This window comes from Oryzias latipes, chromosome 6 (assembly GCF_053564925.1).
Source record: "Oryzias latipes strain Hd-rR chromosome 6, Olatipes_Hd-rR_3.1".
Lineage (NCBI taxonomy): Eukaryota > Metazoa > Chordata > Actinopteri > Beloniformes > Adrianichthyidae > Oryzias > Oryzias latipes.
The window spans coordinates 27701941-27724373 of NC_136242.1; the positions used below are offsets into that span (position 1 = coordinate 27701941).

Here is a 22433-nt window from a genome sequence, read left to right on the forward strand (position 1 = left end):
TAAAATACACTGACTAAAGCTCCAGCCCACCGTTTATAAAGTATATCTTTGATTGGAATTTTGTGTACGCACCAAAATCTATGTAATAAAGGCACAGTAGAGACTTCCCTCAGGTTATAGTGAAAACCATATGCTCTATAAGACACACACATGCTTGGGTTATGTCTTTTTAAACTATGTCTTTTTTATAGATGTAGAATTTGCCAGTCCATCCCTCTTATCTATTCTTCATCCGTCTTTTTTCACCTCTCGAGTTTCCATTGAACCTCTTTCCTAACTCCCCCCTTGGAGATTAGCAGACATGTTGGAGAGTATTTAATGGTGTTCCCTCGTCAGCTGCTCACAAGTGTCCATCACTAACACTTGTGCAGTTCCACCTCCTCCTCCAGAGCGAGTAAAGGGATCGCTGCATCCTGCATGCAGTGTAAGATCTTATCATGATCCCATGTGGTGAAACGATTCGCAGATGCTGCTTGGTGCAGAGGGGAGGGATGATTGCCTTCATTGTAGAGCAAAAAGGCAGAGGAGATGATGGGCAATCTCATTTGAGACCATCTTCAGGCGGAAATAGAAGGTCAGGAGGACACGCTGCCATTAGAGGAGGGATGAAATTACGTTAAGGTGAAGCAGAGCATGAACTTGTTGGAAGAAATCTGTGTTTAGGAGCAAAGCTGAGGTTTTAGCGAGAACGCGAAGGTGCAAAAGGTGATTCTTTCCTCAGCCAGAGGCTACAAGAAGGCAAGGGTAAGAAGTTGAAAATTAAGGGCAATGTTTTCTTATTGAGGTGCGCTGAATGCTAAAGCTTCAAGGTTTTTTCTTTTCTTATTTTTTGTCAAAAATCCATAAGCCTGCAGGCACGGTTTGTGCTTAATCAGGGGAGCTTATGTCCTTTCAGGATTGGATGCAAATTACAGGCAAGAACACAAAGAGTCTGTTTGATGAGGCATTTTTCTGTAATCAGAGCTGAGCAGGTCATTCTGAGGGCCAGTTTTAATGATCATGTTCTCAGTATTCAAATCTGATGCATATTTTAAACTTAGTCAAGACTTTTGAGTGGTGAGCGTTTCTGAGAAGGACAGAATTGGAAAACATTTATTAAAATGGCAGTTTTTGATCAAAAAACAAAATAGAAGAAACTCACAAGGCACATTTGATTTGTCTTCTGCCTTTTAACCCAGAATTAAAGCAAAATGTAAATGTTATATACTGTGTAAATGCTGGAAAATAATTAAAAGACATTATTGGGCCAAAAAGAAGATTGTAAATAAAGAAAAAACAACCAAGTACTGGATAGTAGAAAAAACAGTAATTATGTTAAATTATGCTGTTAAATTATGGTGAGCTGAATCTTTGCTCCATGTTATTTTGCTCCATCTTTGCCTTCTTTTCACTCTCTGCTATCCAATAATAGAGAACATGCCAAACAATACAAACACGCTCGTATCTGCAGCCATGACAACAGGACAAATTATTGTGCCTCTCCTGCTTTCCAGGAGCTGATGGAGAGCAGAAATGGCTCAGCTGCTGTGGGCAAAAGTCCAATATATGATTATTACATCCGCCTCTAACGCACAGACCATCTTCAGCTTTGAACATACAGACATTTAATGCATTGTTATTAGGGAAGAAATCTATAGCGAGCCTTTTCCGCATTTATTAGGGACATTCAATAAATGTCAAAAAAGCTCCTTCGCATTTTAGGGGGCAAAAAGTTTAATAGAGGTGCTCTCTGGATTGTGGCATTAATGATAGGGTTTTGGTCTAGTTCTAAACCAGCTGAACTATTTGGACCTGGACCTGTTGCAAACACAAAAAAGCCTGATTATGTGCTTCCATTTGAACCAGAACAGCTCTCAGTGTTTGGGTTGTTTGTTGAGTGTTTGAAGAAGCACACAGGTAAAAAAAAATGGGAATTGAAATCAACACACATGACACGACTCAGGCAAGCAGGTATTTGTATTAAACATTGCAACTATGCAGTGCAGTTGAAGGCATGAAACACATGAGGAGACCATAGAAATAACAAGACAGTGCTGCAGGCACAGAAAAAGGAAAAAACAAACAAATGAGCCATCATTAGTGGACAACAAATGAGCAATTTGGGAAAAGTAAAAGATAAAGACGGAGTAAGAGACAAGATACTCTGAAAACGAGGGTGGCAAATAAACAACCAGTGACATTCTCCCAAAAGCTTTAAAAAAGGAAAACGGAACAAAATAGAAATTAGGTTTGCTTGTTTCATTTTTCTGTCCACTGGACACATTAAACCTCAATGCCTCATATGTTTAGAAACAGCCATAAAAAGTGTGAAATGCCATTTTGAGCGATTAAAAAAAGTTTTTGAACAAACAAACCCACTCAAACCTCAGATGAGATCACAGAAATATTTATATAGAATCTAATTTGACCATTTGGTGAGGAAACAGCCCAACAACGGCTTCAGGGCTGTTCCCTCAAAGGCATCTGGGCTTTTGCCAACACAAAAACTGATGTACTGTTCATCAAATCACACCGAAGTCACTTGTTAGTTGTCCCCTCAGCGTAAATAATAAAGCTGTTCTGCACATGAACAGTTCTTCTGCCATGTAGCATTGATATGAAATGACGGTCAGGATTTCATGCAGATGTTGATACGAGACCATCTAATTATGTATACATAAGCATCACTAAATATTTGGACCATTTTGATTTTCTGCATCTTTGCTTTAAGGTATTTCCTCCAACTGGCTGTCTTCCAGTTTTTGCTGAACGCCTCTGCTAAAGGGCATCAGACACTTGTGGAGTTTTCTCTCCTTTTCTGTCCCTTTCACAGTCACTGTATTTTCCTGTTCTGGTGCTGCAGGTAATTGGCCCCGGGTGAATAAAAGGTGGAAGAAGACCCAGCACACTGCCTTGTGGGGGTTTCCTTCTCTGTTTGATAAAGTTTTGTGTCTTCTCAAATAATATGAAAATGTGTTTTACAAACTTTGGATGTAAGTTGTCTAAAAAGTGTGACTTTAAACTCATCATGTAGTGAATTAACCCTATTTAGTAATACACGTTACATGAATTTGGCTCTCTGGAGATTTTATCTCTGTGTATAAAACCCCTCAAATATTGACTAAAATATTTTTGAACAAGGTTAATCTTTTTGCTTGTGTCACGCTATTCTAATCGCTAGTTTAAACGATGATGTGCACTCCAGACGAGTGGAAGTAAAAGCTGCCTTATCAGCTTGTAGCATTAATTTCTTGTTTATTTTTCTATTATTTCAGGTAGGTAAAATGTTTCCCTTTTCCAGGTGTAAATAAGTATAGTTTTGCATCGGTAACTGTTAATCATTTCCCAGATTTAATTCATTATGATCACATGCCGCTCGTACATTTATGCACGGGAAAAGAGCAGATGCTGTTTGTAAGGACAGCTGCCATGACAACACGGGGGAACTAATTAAACAATATTTATAATTCCAGACAATGCTCATGATTACAATTTTATTTGTAAGAATGCATGTGTAAGTTGTCTAGAATTATTGCATATTTCCTTTTAGTTTTTCTTTTCTTAAAAATTGCCCTTTTTCTTATTTTTACTTGTTTTTTTAGATTTTAAGGAATTAATAAAAAAATTAAACAACATCTTAAATGTACAATTTATGATTCAAACAATAAATAACTTCAGCTTGGAGGAGCAATACGTCATATATATATAAGATATTAATATCACATGATGCTGATTTGAATTAAAAAACGTTTTTGTCTAAAAAAACAAAACAAGCATAATTTAACTGAAGTTGACCCGGAAAATGTATTGAGTTTGTATAAAATGTGTGTCAATAGAATAATAGAATAGAATGAAAGAAATTACATATAAATTCATTTATATGAACACATTCTCCATCTATAAAGAACAAAACTACAAGCACATCTTTTAACATTTAAAATTAGCTTGAAGAAATACTATTTTGAATAATGTCCCATGGAATAAAATGCTACCTTTTTCAGTAAAAATTGCTCGCTATAGTGCACCTAACAGTCAGCAGCAGCTCTGTTCTTTATAATAGGGACAGACTATGATATCATTCATATTAAATTTTATATATCAGCATAAAAAGCACAACATAAGTGTGCTGCAACAATCTTCCTACATGACACCTATATAACTTTATTAGTATCACAATGTATTGATTGTGCACCTAAAGATGTAATTCTAAAATGAACAAGAGTTTTGTTTCTTCAGAAATATTTTAAATCTGTAATACAACCATTGGACAGAGTATTATTTGTTGCAGTCCGGTTCGCCCACAGGTCAGCCTGTGTTAACTGCATCACAAAAGCTTCCTGAAGCAGCTTTTATTCCTGTAATGTTTGGTGTACTTACAGCGCTGGCGGTGCCATCAGTATCTGTTAGCCTCTGGTGAAGATCAAACCAGACCGTCTGCAAACGGAAGCACAACAACAACAAGAGCAGCAACGTGTCAATCAACAAGAGCAATGACAGCAACTACTACAACACAGCCTGAAGCACACGCTCTCCACTCACCACGAGGAGTTAGTGGACACACTGAGAACAGAGAAGCAGGAGAGGACTAAAAAATATATTTTTAGATATTATATTTAAAGGTGGTAAAATTTCTTAATAGGATATGTTTGTGCTTGAGATGTGAAACATTATTCTTGTTATGGTGTTTACATTTATGGTTTATTTTAGCTCAAGCCTCAGAGAATCAGGCTTCTCTAAACCACTACCCTGGTTATGAAAACCAGGTTTCTGGTCTACATGAAACTCAGGTTATTTGATTACTTAAGCACTCACCGAATGGCCCAGCCCCCTTGTATTTTATCACTATGGCAACCAATGAATGAATGTATAAAGTGATGAAAACTGCTGCACATCATATAAAATGAGATCCAATGTGGTTATTGGAATTTCAGCAACAACTCATGGTAAGATGCAGAAAACATTTGCATAAAGGGTGTTACACTTTCAGATTAGATTCTTTATCATCCTAATCTGGAGACACTCATGCTTTACTTTACCGGTTTTCCAACAGCGACTTCACTGTGATGCTCCCATGGTCAGGAATGGTAAACCTACAACTCTTTGTCTCATTGGCATGAAACCATATGGGGTGAAAGCCTGTCCTGAGCTGAACGTATTTAACAGATGAGGATGTAGGAAGCTCACTGCAAACTATTTGCAAAGATTTCAAATCTTGTTTTTAGATATTCAAGTTTTAAGTTGCTTTAACTCATCTTTGCTCTACAACTTTCCAAGCTTTTGTCAAAATCAGCAGTTACGATTTTTTTTGTCTCATTTAGAGATGGGATCTATAAATAAGGAAATTATTATTGAACACCATTTTTCCTCCATACTCTTGTCTTGACAAAAGTGAAACATAATTTAAGGTAAAAAAACAAACAAACAAACAAATTGCTTGATTTAGGAAATATTCATAAAACATGATGGCATTTCATTAAACATAATTACTAATATTATGAGGATTGAGATGGAGCACCTTGTGTAAAGATAAAAAAATAAATGAGTCATCTCCACTTATTACACTTTTTTGTCCCTACAATAAAAATAGACTACAAATAGACACATAAAAGGTCAAATCTTACAAATCATTTGCTCAGAACTTCATCATTGGGCTGTATGACATTAAATTTGAGTTTTGTTAGCTTGTTTTGCCAATTTTCAATGATTGTGTGGACCTCCTAGTTTCAAGATTTCGATATCACTATACGATTTGTTGTTGAGTAAAAATTACTTGCTGCATGGACAGATAATTTCCTACTTTCTAGTGATTTTCTTCTTTAGATTAATGTTGTTTTCCTATATTACGATAGAGACAGAGAGATAGGTAGATAGATTTAGTTATTCCAGACTCATTGTCCAATCAATAAAAAGGAGTACGCAGACCCACTACATTAAAAAGGCACAGTGTCAAGAACACACAAGTTAAGAAGAAGTGTACGGAAAAAAAAAACAATAGTTAATAAGAAATAAATAAATTAAAAGGATAAGAATAAAATAAAAAATTACTTAAACATACCACACCATAAACAGTTACAAGGACAAATAAAAAGACGGACCCGGTCCCTTCAGTGTTCCCATAAATTTGACTAGAGGCGTATGGGACTAAACTAAAGGAAAGCATCACATTTATCGACATGAAAAAAAAAAAAACTGCATTTGCTCTAAACCCACGATCCATGTTACAGCATTTTTAGTTTGAAACTTCAATGTCACATTTTGTTGGTGTTCAGAGTACCAACTCTTGGATTTAGGTTTTCTCTACTCCAAATATTCTAAATTTTGAAGTAATTTTTTATAGTTGAAGGATCGTTATCCTAAAAATTCATCCTCCCAATCCTCAGAGTCCATTTTTATGACCTTGATCCCAAAGGAACAACTTTTCGTTTTATGGAAATGAGAGGTTTAAGAGGCTTTTAAAAATACACGAAACGTCCTTGTCCCTCCATCACTAGGCAGCACTGGGATTTAAAATCCCTGCAATTGTGGAGTGGGTTTTATTTCACCCATAATTAAATCTGTGAGAAGCAGAATGAGCTTCTGTATGTTTGTTTGAAGAATAATCTTGAAGAACTGCTGAAGGTGAAGTCCGGACAGTGGGTTCACCCCTGCCTAAGCTGCATGATGGTGGAATCCCATGCTGCATGGCTGGAATAACAACAAACCATCATCTGATCATATATTTCCCCCTCTAATAGGTTTAACTGCTTATTTTTGTCAATTATAAAAAAGTTAACATGCATAAAAAAATTCAGAAAGAATTTAGTTCTATTAAAATGTAAAAAAAACAAAAAAAAACTTTTAGGCTTTTAAAACACTAACAATTGTCCTTACACTTTTTTTTCTGCTGCAGAAAACTCAAGAAAGAGTGGTTTGAAGCTGCAGTCGGGTTAAATCTGCAGAACAGACGAGCAAAGTCACACTCATGTGGGGCGTGACATTGATCCTCACTTTTCTCCTGCTTTCCTGTTGTCTGAGTCAAAGCTTGAGGAATCTGTTGGAACAGTGAAGCTTTTTGCACCGGGGCGACTGAGAGTCTGAAAGTCTCTGCGGCGCTCAGAGGGTAACTGACTTTCACGGAACGCAGTGGGGAGAGTCACACACATAAGTGCACGCATGCGGAGAAGTCCTTGCATGAATAACCAGAGCTTTAGGTGACTCAGTGCGGTCTCAGCTGTGGTTTTCTGGTCTTTCAGCACGTAAGAGTTCCCTGATGTCCTGCTGTTCCCTTTTTAACAGTGAGTGCATCTCAAATGACTTTTCTCTTCACACATTTCCCCAGGTGAATGATAAAAACACTACAGCTCTTGAAGACAGGCACTCACAGGTCTTAATTAGGGACATTTTAGTGTTTTGACGCAGATGAAGTAATTATAGAAAACCAGGATGTTTGGCTTTTACATGACATTTCGTCTAAAATGAACTCTTACAGCTGGTGTTGAATCTCTAAATGCAAATATCGATACATTCAATGTTTCAGGATATCTTCCACAGACTTCCATTAAAAGGTTATTAATAAAAATTTTTTTTTCAAATGTTTAAAGTAGAAGTAGTGTTAAATGTTCTGGTTCTGGTAGAAAGTCACATGTCAGCACAAAAGCCAGCAATTTAATGCCATTAGGAGCTCAGACTAATAGCAGGGAAGGATGCCAACTTTCTCCATGTTAGAAAGGTACAAGGTACTTATTTTCTAAATGCCAACTTTAATTCCTCAGCTGAGAGCAATTGATCTTAGCAATAGTAATTTTGATTAGGTTGGTTTGATACTGTGTGTTGCTATTGATTGCTGTGTGTTGCTATTGAAGTTTATTTAGCTAGTGATATTAAATCATTAGTACTTTAATCTTGTTTTTTTAGGGTTAAATGGTATTTCACAACAAGTGAGCCATTTAATAGGTGGTGTAACATGTTGTCCTGTTAACAACTATGGAGCCAGAAACGACCTCGCTCTGCTGCAGCGGAGGAAAATGGTCTATATATGCTGAGCATCATAAATGAACCACAGCGTCGTTTCAGAGGGAAAGTTCAACTCTTTCTGCTTGTTTTTTGTCCAGTCAACAAAGAAGGAGTCCAAAGTCATTCATCTTCAAAGCCGTTTTGTTCCTTTTTGGGTCACAGGGGTGCTGGGGCCTATCCCGGCCACTTGTGGGCGAAGGCAGTGAACATCTTGGACAGGTCGCCAGTCTGTGGCAGGGCCACAATCACACACCCATGCACACTCACATTCACACCTAGGGACAATTCAGAGTAACCAATTAACCTATGAAGCATGTTTTTGGACGGTGGGAGGAAGCCACGGTTTATTTTATTTCTATTATTATTATGGTATTTTTTCTGAGGACATTTTTATTTCTGACCATCATTGCATTTTTTTTAACTTATCTTTTTCTGTATCACTTTCGCCTGTACGCAGAGAAGTCAGCTCTCGCATCCTTAACTCCTCCACAGCTGAGGTCTTTTCTAATGCTTTTAACCTGGTTCTTTCTCCGTGTACCGATGTTAATACTTTATTATGTAACTTTAACCGTTATTGTTTTTCCATCTTGGATGAAGTCTGTCCTGTTAAAACTAGACTGGCTCCTGTCACTAAGGTTTCCCCTTGGATTAACAATAGTATTCGCCGTCTGAAACAATTATGCAGAAAAGTTGAACGTTTATGGAAAAGAACTCACCTAAATGTTCATCTCCTTCATCTTAAGGATCTTTTAGTTTCTTTTAACAATGCTGTTAGAGATGCGAGGGCTGCATATTTCACTAATCTCATTTCCAAAAGCAGAGGTAATCCTAAAGTGCTGTTCAACACTATTAGTGATATTGTTATGCCCAGTCCACCTGCCGTTCCCATCCATTCAAATGATGATTGTGAAAAGTTTTTATCATTTTTTATTGAAAAGGTCAGATCTGTGAGAAGCTCTCTGTGTCACACAGCTGGTCCTGGCCCTGGTTCTTTTCCTGGTCCGCCTCGTCCTGTGATTTTAGACACTTTCTCGCCTGTTTCCCTCCCTGAGCTAGTCAGATTAGTTGGCACAATGAAGTCATCCTCTTGCTCCCTCGACACGTTGCCAACTTCTCTGCTCAAAGATGTCTTCCAGTCCATTGGTCCCTGTGTCCTCTCAATAATGAACTCGTCTCTGCTGTCTGGTCAAGTCCCTGAGCACTTTAAGGAAGCTGTTGTACTTCCTCTCCTTAAAAAACCTGGGCTTGACCCCTCCCTCTTGAGCAGTTTTAGACCCATTTCTAACCTTCCTTTCATGTCTAAAATTTTAGAAAAGGTTGTTGCCAAACAACTTACAGCTGCTCTCGACAGTCATGGGATATTTGATCATTTTCAGTCAGGTTTTCGCAGAGCTCACTCCACTGAAACAGCCCTTCTCAGAGTCACTAATGACATCCTGATGCAGGGTGATGCAGGAAAATGCTCTGTGTTACTGTTATTAGACCTGACCGCAGCCTTTGACACTGTGGACCATAACATCCTCTTGGACAGGCTGAAAAACTGGGTTGGGGTCTCCGGATCAGCCTTAAACTGGTTTTCATCATATTTGACTGGCAGATCTTTCTCTGTTGTCTTCTCCAAGTTTAAGTCTTCTTCTGCTCCTCTCACTTCTGGTGTGCCCCAAGGCTCAGTTTTGGGACCTTTATTGTTTATTTTATATCTGCTGCCTTTACAGCATATTTTAAGTTCTTTTAATGACATTTCTTATCACTTTTATGCTGACGATATTCAGCTTTATGTGTCTTTTAAACCCCAGGATGTTTTTAAAATACAGACTTTACAAAAGTGTCTGGACTCAGTTAAGAGCTGGATGAATCACAACTTTCTCCAACTCAATGAAGCCAAAACTGAGGTCCTAGTTTGTGCTCCTGACAGTTGTCTCCCCAAGATAATCCATGAGCTCGGCTCACTTGCTTCTTTTATCAAGCCCTCTGTCAGGAACCTAGGTGTAACTTTAGACCCGGTTTTATCCCTGGACTCCCATGTCGGGTCACTCGTTCGCTCTTGTTTTTATCATCTAAAAAACATTGCAAAATTGAGTCCAGTTGTGTCCCGTTCTGAGATGGAGATGCTCATTCACAGTTTTATATCCTCCCGTCTCGACTATTGCAACTCCATCTTCACATGTTTAAGTAAAAAATCTCTAGAACGGCTCCAGATTGTCCAGAACGCTGCTGCTAGGCTTTTAACCAAGTCATCCAAGTTCTCACACATCACCCCGTTGTTAATGCAGCTGCACTGGCTCCCCATTCACTACAGAGTGCATTTTAAAATCCTGGTCTTAACATACAGAGCTCTTAATGACCAAGCACCAGTCTACATAAAAGACCTGGTGCAGCCATACACTCCCAGCAGGTCACTGAGGTCATGTGACCAGGGTCTGCTGGCTGTTAAGAGAACCCGTTTAAAGACTAAAGGAGACAGAGCCTTTGCCACAGTGGCCCCATCCCTCTGGAACTCTCTTCCTCTCAGCCTCAGATCTGTGGACTCAGTGTTTTCTTTTAAAAAGCAGCTAAAAACATATCTTTTTAAAATAGCTTTTTCTTAATTTCTTTTTAACATGTGTTTTTACTGTGTTTTACTGTTGTTTTATCGTGTTGTACTGTGAAGCACTTTGTGATTTTTATCTGGAAAGGTGCTATACAAATAAAGTTTATTATTATTATTATTATTATAAATCTTATTTAAATATACCAAAAAAGTTTTTTCAGAAATGCTTTTTCTTTTTTTTTCCTGAAGATACTTGGCCGTGCTCGACCCTGCGACGGAGCTGTTGGAGCGGATGTCGTGGGCGATGAAGCCGACCTGCTGAGTCACGGGACACGTGCATTCCTGCTCTGCACCCCTTTTCCAATAGATTTTAGTCTCAATTTTTACCTTTTTTGTTTGTGTGTTTTCCGTTTTTTTTTTTTTTTTTTTTTTAAAACCCACGCATGTACGGGGAGAACATGCAAACTCCACACAGAAAGGTCCCCCATCGGTGTTCTGTTTCAGACCCCCCAGCCGGGACTTGAACCGGGGACTAAGGTTGGGCGATGTCCCCTAAATTTACAATTGACGATGTTTGCAGTAAACCATATGGATGGACGATGATATCGTCGGGGGGGGGGGTTAATTTTTTGTATAATTATTATTCGTTATTTTACTTTATTACTTTATTTTATTTCCCAACTAATGACTCATCCGTGATGATCCAGTATTAACTGAGGGTAGTGACTTTAAAAAAAAATTAAACATAATAGAAAAGAAGTAGTCTGCTCCTGCACTTGATTAGTCAAGGAGACCGGTGGACCAAGCAACCGTGTCTCTGAGTAGAGCAGACGGACTTATAGTTTTGTGTTTGAGGGGAAGGGGGGATGCTTTGTTACGTGTGCGCTATGTGTGGGAGACTTCGGACTGCGATCCGTCCCACAGCTCTAGGTGAACGAGCTACCAAACTCAGGAGAACCGGGTCTCCCGGTAAAAGTGCGTGTCCGGGCAGAGCTCGGACCGCCAGCTCACACAGCGGCTTTGGGGTGGTGTGTGAGTTTTTCAAAGCAGAAATGTCGCTCAGTCCTTAGAAACTGTTCAAATAATCAAGTGGGTTTGTGCTTCCAGTCGTGACCCGACAAAATAAAGGCTGATGTTATTCCCACATATTTACGTGCAGCCAAGATGCAGATTGCAGCATTTCCAGCATGGATTTTATGTCCATCAAAGGCTAAATGTTGTTAGCCCGTGTTAGCCTCTCTTAGTCCTGGCTTCTTCCAGCTCCGTTCTTCAACAGAAAAAGCACTGAACAAACGGATTAAAATTAAAATGATGAGCGAACATGCGATTCATATTTGCCGTAACATTAATGAAAGCACGTTTCTCGAGCTGCCAGATATCTATGAATGTAGTCGCTCGGCGGAACTCATTTCCTCTTTCGGTATTTATTTTCAACACTACTGCGCATGTGTCAATGATTTATTCCAACTGAAAGTGTGACCCATGTGAACGTTCGTTATAATCTGAAAAAGTTTTTCTGGGCCCCTCTGATGGTGGCGGGGGCGTGTTGTCTCTCCATCGTTATGTCAGTCAGCCATCACGATACCATCGGCACAACCCTACCGGGGACCTGAGCTCACATTTTATATGCATTTTTGAAATTCTATTAGTTATTTACGCTGTTTAGTATAAAAACATGTTATGTCATTTTAGAGAAAAATTATGTGCACATATACGCAGACCAGGTCTGAAATTCAATAAAATACAATAAAGTTACAATTGTGTAATAGCGTATACAATGGTTTATTTCCACACTGCACACAATTTTCTGGTTGCCTCAGTTTAGAGAATCTGTCCCTCGTGAATCTGTCAGTTATGCCAGTGCATCTCAGAGCGTTCGACCAGTGCATCTTCATTTTTGGACATCAAAATATAGGAACTTAAAAAGAAGTTAAAAATCATCTACTGTGTTTAGTAGGTCCCTCCTTCTGGTCACAGTGACATGGCATTCCAGCAATCAAATCATTTTCATAAAGTCTTCATCATTATGTTGTTCAAAATATTTAATGGGGTCCAGGTATTCCTTCTGTGCTCTGTTTCGTCCCCATGCTTGCACTCCACAGTGTTTGGGGTCAATGGAGTTAGCCTCCAACGTATTCCACATCATGGGCAACCAGAATATGAATAAAAGTAGTAGTTATTGTAAATTATACATTCAAAGTTGAATCTGAGCGGACGTTGCTAGGACATTTTAAGATTTACCTACAAGACTTGCCAAAATAAGAACAATCCCCTTTTACTGGACTGTTCCTGAGGGCCTGGTTCTAATGTTGGACCAGCGTTTGAACAATCAGCCTACATCTGCTGAGTTTGATGACAACACCAAGGAGAGTGGGGACTGGCATAGAATGAACCCAGACATGTCGATTAATCTGTCAACAAGTGTTGTAAATTAGTATTTTGCCAAAAGCAGTAAATGCTGCTGTGTCAGTAGTTTTTCCTCCCCTCCTAACCCTAACCCTCACCCGAAGCCCCGACTGCCTAAAGAAAACAAATATCCACTGCATTTTGGCTCACAATTATATCCACCATTGAAACGTTTACATCCCCTGCTGTGGTTAGTGAGCTGTGAAATAGGGTCTTCATCACCACTACTGTCATCCTCACTGCTGCTTTGTTCCTGTGGTGGGAGTTTATAATCAGCATGCAGGACAGCATCATCATTGTCAGAAAAACTTTCCACATCTTACTTGCCTTCATTAATTAGGTCAAATAACTCTAGTTCTCCTTGCAGAGAAAGATGCTCTGGAAATAAAACACTAATAATAAAAAAAATCAAATACAAATTCATGTCATTTTTCTGTGTATTTCATTGTGTATTACATTAAGAAAACCTGCAGCATTTTAGCTGCACCAGAATGAGCTGGAAACTGATTTACACCTGCCTTTCCGGGGTGCATTTATGCTGGCAAAGCCCTTGTCCTATCTTATGGGTTGACGTCTTATCCCTACCATGACAAAGGTGGATAAAGGTGGAGAGGATTTCGTGTAATCTATGAACAAGAGTGAAGATCACAAATCATTGAAGAAAAAAGGTTCAGCGCACTTTCTAGTGGGGTCCAGATGACCCCAACTCCCAATGTTAAAGTGCCTTGGACAGCACAAGGGATAATAGTATTTTTCAGCAATGCTAAGGTACACATAGGTGCACATCAGCAGCTTTCATGACAACGTAACAATGCTATTATGCATATCTAAACAAGAATAAGATATATGTTTGGGCTTCTAACCTGTCGAGCTTTGGTTTTGGAGCAGTCGACGGAACTTTTTCTGCAGTGTGCTGTACTCTTCTGACATCGCTAAGTGGTTGTAGTATGAAGTGTCCACACATGCATTCATAGGGTCCCAGTGAAGTGAAATTTACTACTATGGAATAAGATAATTGTAACTTTGTTTGGTTTTATGCAGCTTCTTGGTCCTGCATAGAAATGTTCAGTTTCACTGGTGTTTGGCTTATCAGTATTCAAATACGATACTACCATCAAAGCCTGTCATCCGAAGCCCTTGTTTTTCCAAAAGTGAACTGTATTTTCCCGTATGCAGCCCGTGGAGAGCAATAAATAATAATAGCTTACGAAATAAAAAGAGCACAAAGACAGCAGGAGAATCTGAGAGTGAGACCAAGCGCAGAAAGCAGAAATTTGTCTCTTTAAAGCCGGTTTGGAGAAGGCAGGGTGTTATCAGAGCAGCGGTACCAACACAAGGTTCTATTTTAATCTCCCCGACTAAAACATCACTCAGCGTGTGGCTGGCCTATTATTCACTCCGTAAACAATTCATGATTCACAGTGACGCAGTGTGATAATGTAATTTCCTTTTTCTAGACACCTGCAACGCCTTGCAGAGATCAAAGCAGGAAAAATCCTGCACTTTTTAAATACTTTTTTGGTCCTTTCTCCATGTAATTCAGCTGCATTTTGCTTTATTGTGAAAAACTGGCTGACCTAGATTTCTGCTTCTCTCTCTTGTTGCTGGAGGAGTAATTTTATGGTTACTTTATTTTTCTCTCCATTTCACTGAAATAAAATTTCTCATCAAAAGCAGAAGTTATATAAAAATCAAATTCCATTTGATCGTTAATTTAACCAGTATACAGAACAGAACAATGTTGAAGGGCTTTTATCATCTTTGTGCAAAATAGAATGACACATTTTAAAAAAATAGAAGGTGGTTTCCTCAAAACATTTTAAACTGTTCTAAAAAAATATCTGTGCGTCAGAAAGTGAGAAAAACACGATAACTCATTTCGAATAACCAATTAAAGAAAAGAAAAAAAGCTTGAAATACAAAACTTTCTCTAAAAATTGCCTGTCTTGCTGGACCTTCTCAAATCAAACCAGAGCAGACTTTGGTTAAAGTTCATCAAGATAACCTTGAAGACAAAACCATCAACTGTGTAGTTGGACAATATGTGAAGTCAGGTCAACCAGTGGTTTCTATTGGGCTTAGAAGCCAAAAGAGCAACACTTCCTTTTTGAAGCAGGTTTAAAAACAAAAGAAAGTACAAAAAGGGACATTTTATAAAAATTTTTTGTGTTTTTTTATATATGACCAGCAGCGGCGGCATTCGCTAGCTCTAGCTCCATGGGCTCTGTGCCAGGCTGGTGACCTGTCCAGGGTGTATCCTACCTTTGCCCAACAGTAACTGGGGCAGTGCCCGGCAACTCACCGTAGTGTGCAAGCAGAGGAAGAGGATAGAGCCCCGCTGCCTTGGCTCCAGCCGTCAGACCCTGGGCAGTGGCACTGCCGGCAGATGGAGAGCCATCGCGGGTGCTGTCTCAGCAGACACCATTGCTCCATCTCCATAGGCTAATAAACATTATAAGCCCATGGAGATGGAGCAAAAACAATAAAAAGATCATCTAGCTTTGTTCTTTTTTATCCCCTCAAGTTAATACTGTATCCAAACTTGGCCACAGACATTGAGCAGTAAATTTGACGAGCGTCCAAAGAGAGGCGGCCGATGCGAATTTGACGTGCGAATCACGTCCGGTGTGAATGCAGCATTAGGCACACCTGTGCAATAACCAGGGTGTCTAATTAGCATCTTCATACGCCACACCTGTGCAGTGGGATGGATTATCTCAGCAAAGAAGTGCTCACCGTTACAGATTTAAACAGATTTGTGAACATTATTTGAGAGAAATGGTTCTTTTGTGTTTGTAAAAAATGTTTCAGACCTTTGAGTTCATCTCATGATAAATGGGAGCAAAAACAAGTGTTTTGTTTATATTTTTGTTCAGTGGATATTTGTAAAAGGGTGTGATTATTCTGAGTCAAATTTGTCTCCATAACATCTTCAACTAACAGAAAACAACACAAAACATAAATAACACAATGTTAGCTTTTTAATGTAATGAACAGCTGTCTTCCCTGTGTAGCTAATGGGACAGGTAGTGAACTTTTAATTTTGTATTTTGCTTCATATGTAGCTCATGATTGTTTAATTCTGCTAAGTTGACTCACAGTTGTGCTTAAATGAACAAATCACACATTTTTTAAATGCCATCTTTACTCCTCATTTTAGGATAATGTCAAGCTTTATGTCAATGAATCCTAAAATGTAAAACATTCTAGATTTTTTTTTAAGCAGAAAAATCAGACTAGACTGCATTCACTGTGAAAAGAGTCCCTTTGTGTTCCAAGCATAATTGCAAACAAGCAATCTTCAGGCTGAAGAAACGAGCTCTTGGGTTTTTTTTTAATTTGCACGTGTTCAGGAAATGGTTTTAGGTCAAATGTTTTTGAATTCTGCTTAAATCAGAGTAGTTTTTTCATGTCAGATCACAGGAAGAAGATAATGTTGTTTTAAAAGGATGGGCTTAAAACTCTTAATGTGCTTCCCTCTTTCTCCTTACACATCCTCCTCCCCCGTGACAGAAGATAGTGTTTAGTTATTCTTAGATCTCTCTGCCATGGTGGAAGGTTTTTTTAAAGACAGCCAGGTCTGTTGGGGCTCCATTAATCTGCACATGTTCAGTTTGGGGGAAACAGGGGAGCAAAAGAAGGAGCGATGAGGAAATGAGGGGAGGAGAGGGAGGGAAGACAAGATCATGGAGGCGCTTTAGAGAGTTTGTAGTGTATAAGTTGATCAGTTTGAACATCGATTTCATCTTCTTCCTCCTATCTTCATCACGTACATCACTTTGTCTCTTTCTGCTCTGCTTTCCATTCTGGTCATCTGCCCTTTGCCTTTGTTCTGTTCCCAATTCATCTAATAAATATGTATAAATCTCCTAAACTGTCTCCTTTGCTGAGGAAAATGTTCAATCAACACTTTAATCATGTGTTGAGATAAAATATTAAAATAAAAATGAGCTTTGCCTAAGTTTGCATTCTTTAAAGAAATTGTAAAAAACATGAATAATGTTTTCTTGATTTCAGCTATTTACTACCTTAAGTCAGTGTACGCTCACAGTTCCATTAAATGTATGACATAAAATGTGAGATAAACATAAGTACTTAATAATCTATTCAATCTGAAGTGACAATTGCCTTTTTATAACTCTGCAAAGCCTGTGATGTATGAAATAAAAGGAACTTAGGATCTCAACAAGGAGTTTGAAAAGATGTGAAAAATGTAGTTTTAAGATCAATAAGATGAGGAAAGTGGTAATATGGATCATTGATCATGGGCTTGCATGGTGACGTAGTGGCTAGCGCTCTTGCGTTACAGTGAGAAGGCTCTGATTTGAATCCCAGCTAAGTCATTTTGGTGTGAAGTTGATATGCTTGGGTTTTCACTCTGGCTTGCTCCCACAGTCCAAAAACATGCTTCAGAGGTTGACTGAGGATTTTACATTTTCTCTTGGAGCAAATGTTGATGGTTGTGGGGCCCTGCAACAGTATGAGGTGCTGTTTGAGGTGTACTTCGCCTTGGCCCTAAAGTAGCTGGGTTGGCTCCAGCGACCCTGAAAAGGACTCAGCGGGTTCCGATAATGGATGGATGGATTATTGACCAATGGTCTATTTTCTTTCATCTAAAATGGTCCCATTCGGTTTCTGTAATTTCCCCCTTTATCTATTTCTTCAGAATTGTCCCGTGTTGAATGAATGAATGAATGAAAAGTTGCCTTTTGATAGGATGCTAAAGGGTACTGACATGACCTAAAGATCCTTTTCCAAATCTGGAATGTTGCCAAGTAGGGTTTTCCCCAAATCAATAGTAAATCTTCTTTAAGTTTCACTTTTAGCTGCAATCTTTACCTTGTTTTCCAGACGTCCGATCAATTCTGCCAGGCGATTGATCTGAGCCTCCAGACCTTCTTTCCTCACCTCCACGGCTCCTGAAACAAACATAAAACCCATATTTTTTCAAAGGACATTTAAGAAAATCCTTACTTTTCAAGTTAGAATAAATCTACAATGATTTATGTTTTTAAATTACAAACTTCTTTTTATATGTGAGCATGCTTATAATAAAAAATCTGAGGTTCAAAATTCACATTTGTTGTATTTCTGAGATTAACTTCCCCACAGATGATCGACCTTTTGCCCATATTATTTATAGGTCGTTCTAAACCCCTGAAGCCAAATCTTTTGCAGTTACCTCACAGAGAAAGTTCAGCATTGCAGCAGCACCAGCCGTCTTACGACTCTCATGAGGAAATTCTTTACTGTCTGTTGCTAAGGAGTAACCTCATAACTAGAATATTTATACCAGGTAGCAGGGGATACAGTTTATTTTTCCCTAAAGTGAAAAGCTTCTATGAAGTTTGTTTGTTTTTGCAAGCAGGTCAGTTTTATGAAGTTAAAAAAAACTGCTTTTGAAATCTGGGAATTTTTTAGTTAGCTAAATGTCAGCTAAAACAAAGCAAATCAGAGTGTTTTGCATCAACTTTGGCAACAAAAGAAAGTGTTTCATGAAGCATTTTAAAGTGTTTTAAATCAACTGTCATAAATGTGTTAAGCGTGCATAATTTTCATTCTGTGGGATTGTGTCTATAACATTTTTATTGCGTGATTTAAATGTGCTTGTGGGACTATTTGAGGCTCTAAAAAAGTTCAGAGCCCCAGTCTGCCTGTTGGCACATTTCATTACTAGTATGTGTTTCTGTGCATTGACACACATGCAAGAAAAATCTTCTAGTATGATCAATAAAACACATGATGAAGCATATGGTTGACTGTAAAACTAATTAGAAAAAAAAAACTGAAAGGGGAAAATTGTTCTGTAGGAAATACCACATATTTAGGGTGAAAGACTACCACGCAGGAATCCAGGTTTCGATTCCCGGAGGGGAATAAACAATGGTACTGGGGACAATTACCATATCAAGGACGAGTTCTTGGGCAAGACCCTTAACGCTACTGCTTCCCAAGCGCAGTTCGGCTGCAGCTCACTGCTCCCCCAAGGGATGGGTCAAATGTGGAGAAGAATTTCCCCCATTGTGAGATAAATAAAGTATAATTTTTATTTTTATTTTTTTTACTGTAGAAGCACTGCTTTTTAGTCAATAGACAGATTGGATGGCCGTGGTGCTAAGATAGAGTGGTCAACCTTTGATCAAAAGATCACACGTTCGGTTCCCACCCGCAGTTGTTGAAAAGTTCTGGAGGCAAGACACTGAACCCCACATTGCTCCAGGTTGCGCCAGTGAAAGGCAGTGAAGCCCCCAGCAGTGTATGAATGTGTGTGTGAAGGGGTGAATGGGACTGTGGTGTTTAGGTGTTTTGAGGTCAATAAGATGGCCTTTTAACCAAGGTCGTAAAGGGCAATATAAGTACATGCCATTTACCATCATCTTCATTCCATTGGTCATCAGGAATCAGGTTTATCAGTAATTACGTGTAATCATGCATGCAGATAATACTGATGTATTTTAAAATAGAAAAAAAACTACAGATCAATTAGAATTAACATAGAAAAAAAAAGTTTGTTTGGTTAATTTTATTTTTCTGTCCAAATGAATCCTATTTACCTAAAAGTGTCATCCTTTCCCCTTTTGAAGAAGACCATACTTGAATCTTTAACATGAATTTTTGAGTTAAGTATCTGTGTGTCATGAAAATAAAAGTAAAATCTCTTTGCCAATCCCAAACAGCTCATTTAAAATTGGATTTTACCTTTCATATCCCATATATTAGGTACATAATTACATAATTACATCCATACATTACATATGTTCTATTCATACACAAATTATTTTCTTTATATAAAATTATTTTTTACGAAGTGTGGTCCCTTATTAACCAGGTACACAGAAGAATTAGCATCTGTGCTGTGACGAGCTCAGATCCAACCAGATGACAGTAAACTGAATAGATTTTCTGAATGTCAAAATCTAATTTCCCAAGTTGAAGAGCAGATTTCTGTTCCAATATTTATGTCCTCTGGACCAGACATAAGCAGCTCTAGCACTAATATGCTGTTGCTTTCTTTAGCTTTCACACCATCTCTGTTACAACATGTAGATTGTCCACAATTATTTTGCAGCCTCAGTGAGCCACAGATGGTGATATACAGCACTGTGACTCACGAGGCTTCATGCACGGCTGATTAACTGCCGTAATCACTACTAAACCAAGAGTCCTTTTTCTGTAATCTCTTTCTCTCTGTTGTATTATCATGAATATTTTATGTAAGGTGGGAGTTTCAAAATAGAAGATAAATAGGCAATTATGCAAGTTTATCAGAAGGATCACGGCCCGTTCAAAGACATGGACAAATGTGAAACCTGGGCTCCTGAGACTTGACGTTTAACTGGCTCATATTCCGGTGAGATTTTGGGATGCCACTCAAAGTTCTGCCTAATTAACTCCTGTTAAAAGTGATATTTAACTGTGCTGTAAAATATTTGCTTTTCAAATAGAAGAGAAACTAATGGACTGGAGAAGCTGTCTTTTTATTAAAGATTTTTAATCAACTGGCTGTCAGTCAGTTTGTGTAGCTACAAAATGATAGGCCGTTAAATAAAAACCTGTGATTGCTTAAATCATAAGGAAATGCTTTTTTCACAAAAGTTAAAATATGTGTTGCTAAAATGGCTTTACATTAAACTAGCTTATTTCCATTGAGACCATTTTGGTGTAGAATTGCTTAGTTTGGTTGGATCCGTTTTGCTTTTCCAATCTAAGTTTGCCAGTCGGTTGCAAAATAGACACGTGATTGGGCCAACATAAGAAAAAAGTTTATTATTTATATATTTATATATATATATTATATGAATTTAATATCCTATGCTTGAACAAGTTATTCCAATATGTAGAAGAGATTTGATTCAATAATACATTCAATAATAATTTTCCTATTGTAAAGCATTTTGGTATTTGGTATTCTGTAATGTGTTTTATAAAGTTCCTTTGTTCATCACTATTGATGGTGTAAGGCTTTAAACACAGCAGCCTATATCCCAATAAAAAAGAAATTGAAAAAAAAAAAAATTAAAAAGAACCTATCTGCAGTTTTCTGTGCTTATAGACAATCCATGATCTGTTGATATTTTTCCAAAAGATCCTATTGAGACTTGTTTTAGCTTGCGCTTGTTATATATGTCTATTCTTAGTTGGTCTAAATAAAAGCCACTGCTAAATTATCAAATGTAATTGGTAACAATAAAGATGTCTTTATTTGATCATAAGATCGGTTCAATTTGTGGCTTTTTCAAGCAAAGGGTTCTAGGGCAAGTTAGCAAACTCTAAATCAGAAATGCTGGTCCATTCTTCCGTGAGTTAAAATGCTGGAATGGTAAAAAAAAAACAAAAAAAAAACAAGTCAGAGTATACAAATAAAACTTAGCAAAGAAACTGCGAAACAAGTTTATTTATCAGATTCAACACTGATATTTATTCTGTCACACTTATATCCCTTCTCCATCCTCCCTGAGTGCTATTCTACTTTTCTTTCTTCCTCACAGCTGCTGGCCTGTTTTCGTCCCCTGACGACGGCTGCACTGCAAATTGGAGCACAGGCTGCCCAGTCTTCATTAAAAGCTTTAACAGCAAGTCAATTAGGAGCTTTCTCTCAAACAGACACGCAAACATGCAGACACATTTCCAGAACCGTAGCCCGTATCCATGGAGACGCCTGTAGATAAAAGCCCAGTGGTCATTCCAGTGGACTTAAGAAAATAAGTGGACCCGTCAATTAAAGAAGTGTGTGAGAAACTACAGCTGTCAGATCTGTTAGCAGCATGGGACTCTCCATCGATTTTCTCCTCAATTAAACCTGTTGAAGTTCCTCAACATTTGGCTGTGCAAACGATCATGGAGAATGTTCCTCTTTTGCATGTCAAATTGAGTGGATAAAGTTTAAATGTCTGCATGTTGTTCGCTTCTGTTCATCTTTAATAGGAAATGCAATTTAGCTAAATTAAAATGTCAAGTGACACTTGATCAGTTGGATTTTGTTTTGAAAGCAAATGAAGAGGCGGCTTCATTAATCAGACATCTGACAGCATAGCAGCTAGTCATTTAGTCAGAGGCGTTTGGCTTCACAAATTAACACAGAGCAAAGGTTTAAAAGTTACTCTTAAATGTGATGAAACACTGCACTTAAGGTACAGTTGCAAATAAATCCCAGCAAAAGTGTTATGATGCTGTGATAGGAAAAAAAGTGAGGTGTTGCTAAATTGTTAAAAGGCTAAAGGTCCAGGTGTTTTGAAGGGAACATAAACTATGCCTACTGTTACTTTGCAAGAGACATTGGCACTGAGGAAAAGACAGGAAACTGAGCTGAAAGCTGAAGAGATGAAGATGCTGAGGTTCTCTCTGGGAGTGACCAGGATGGATCAGGAATGAGTCCATCAGAGGGACAGCACAGAGAGGCCTGACTGAGATGGTTCAGACATGTCCAGAGGAGAAACAGTGAATATATTAGTAGAAGGTTGCTGAGTCTAGAGCTGTCAAGCAAGAGGTCTAGAGGAAGACCAAAGAGGAGGCTTATGGATGCAGT

The 22433-nt window shown here is 38.3% G+C and overlaps 1 protein-coding gene across 2 annotated transcripts in view; it reads right to left on the minus strand.

The window, feature by feature from the left end:
• The window catches only part of necab2 (N-terminal EF-hand calcium binding protein 2), a 142892-nt gene that overhangs the window by 39565 nt on the left and 80894 nt on the right, over nucleotides 1-22433 (minus strand). Inside the window, exons 8-9 of one of the 2 annotated variants that reach the window (XM_023955967.2) lie at nucleotides 17747-17826; nucleotides 4357-4413 (exon numbers count right to left, since the gene is read on the minus strand). In XM_023955967.2, the coding sequence (XP_023811735.1) occupies nucleotides 4357-4413; nucleotides 17747-17826 (137 nt within the window). The remainder of the gene's footprint in view (nucleotides 1-4356; nucleotides 4414-17746; nucleotides 17827-22433) is intronic. The other variant, XM_023955968.2, reaches the window with a different exon arrangement.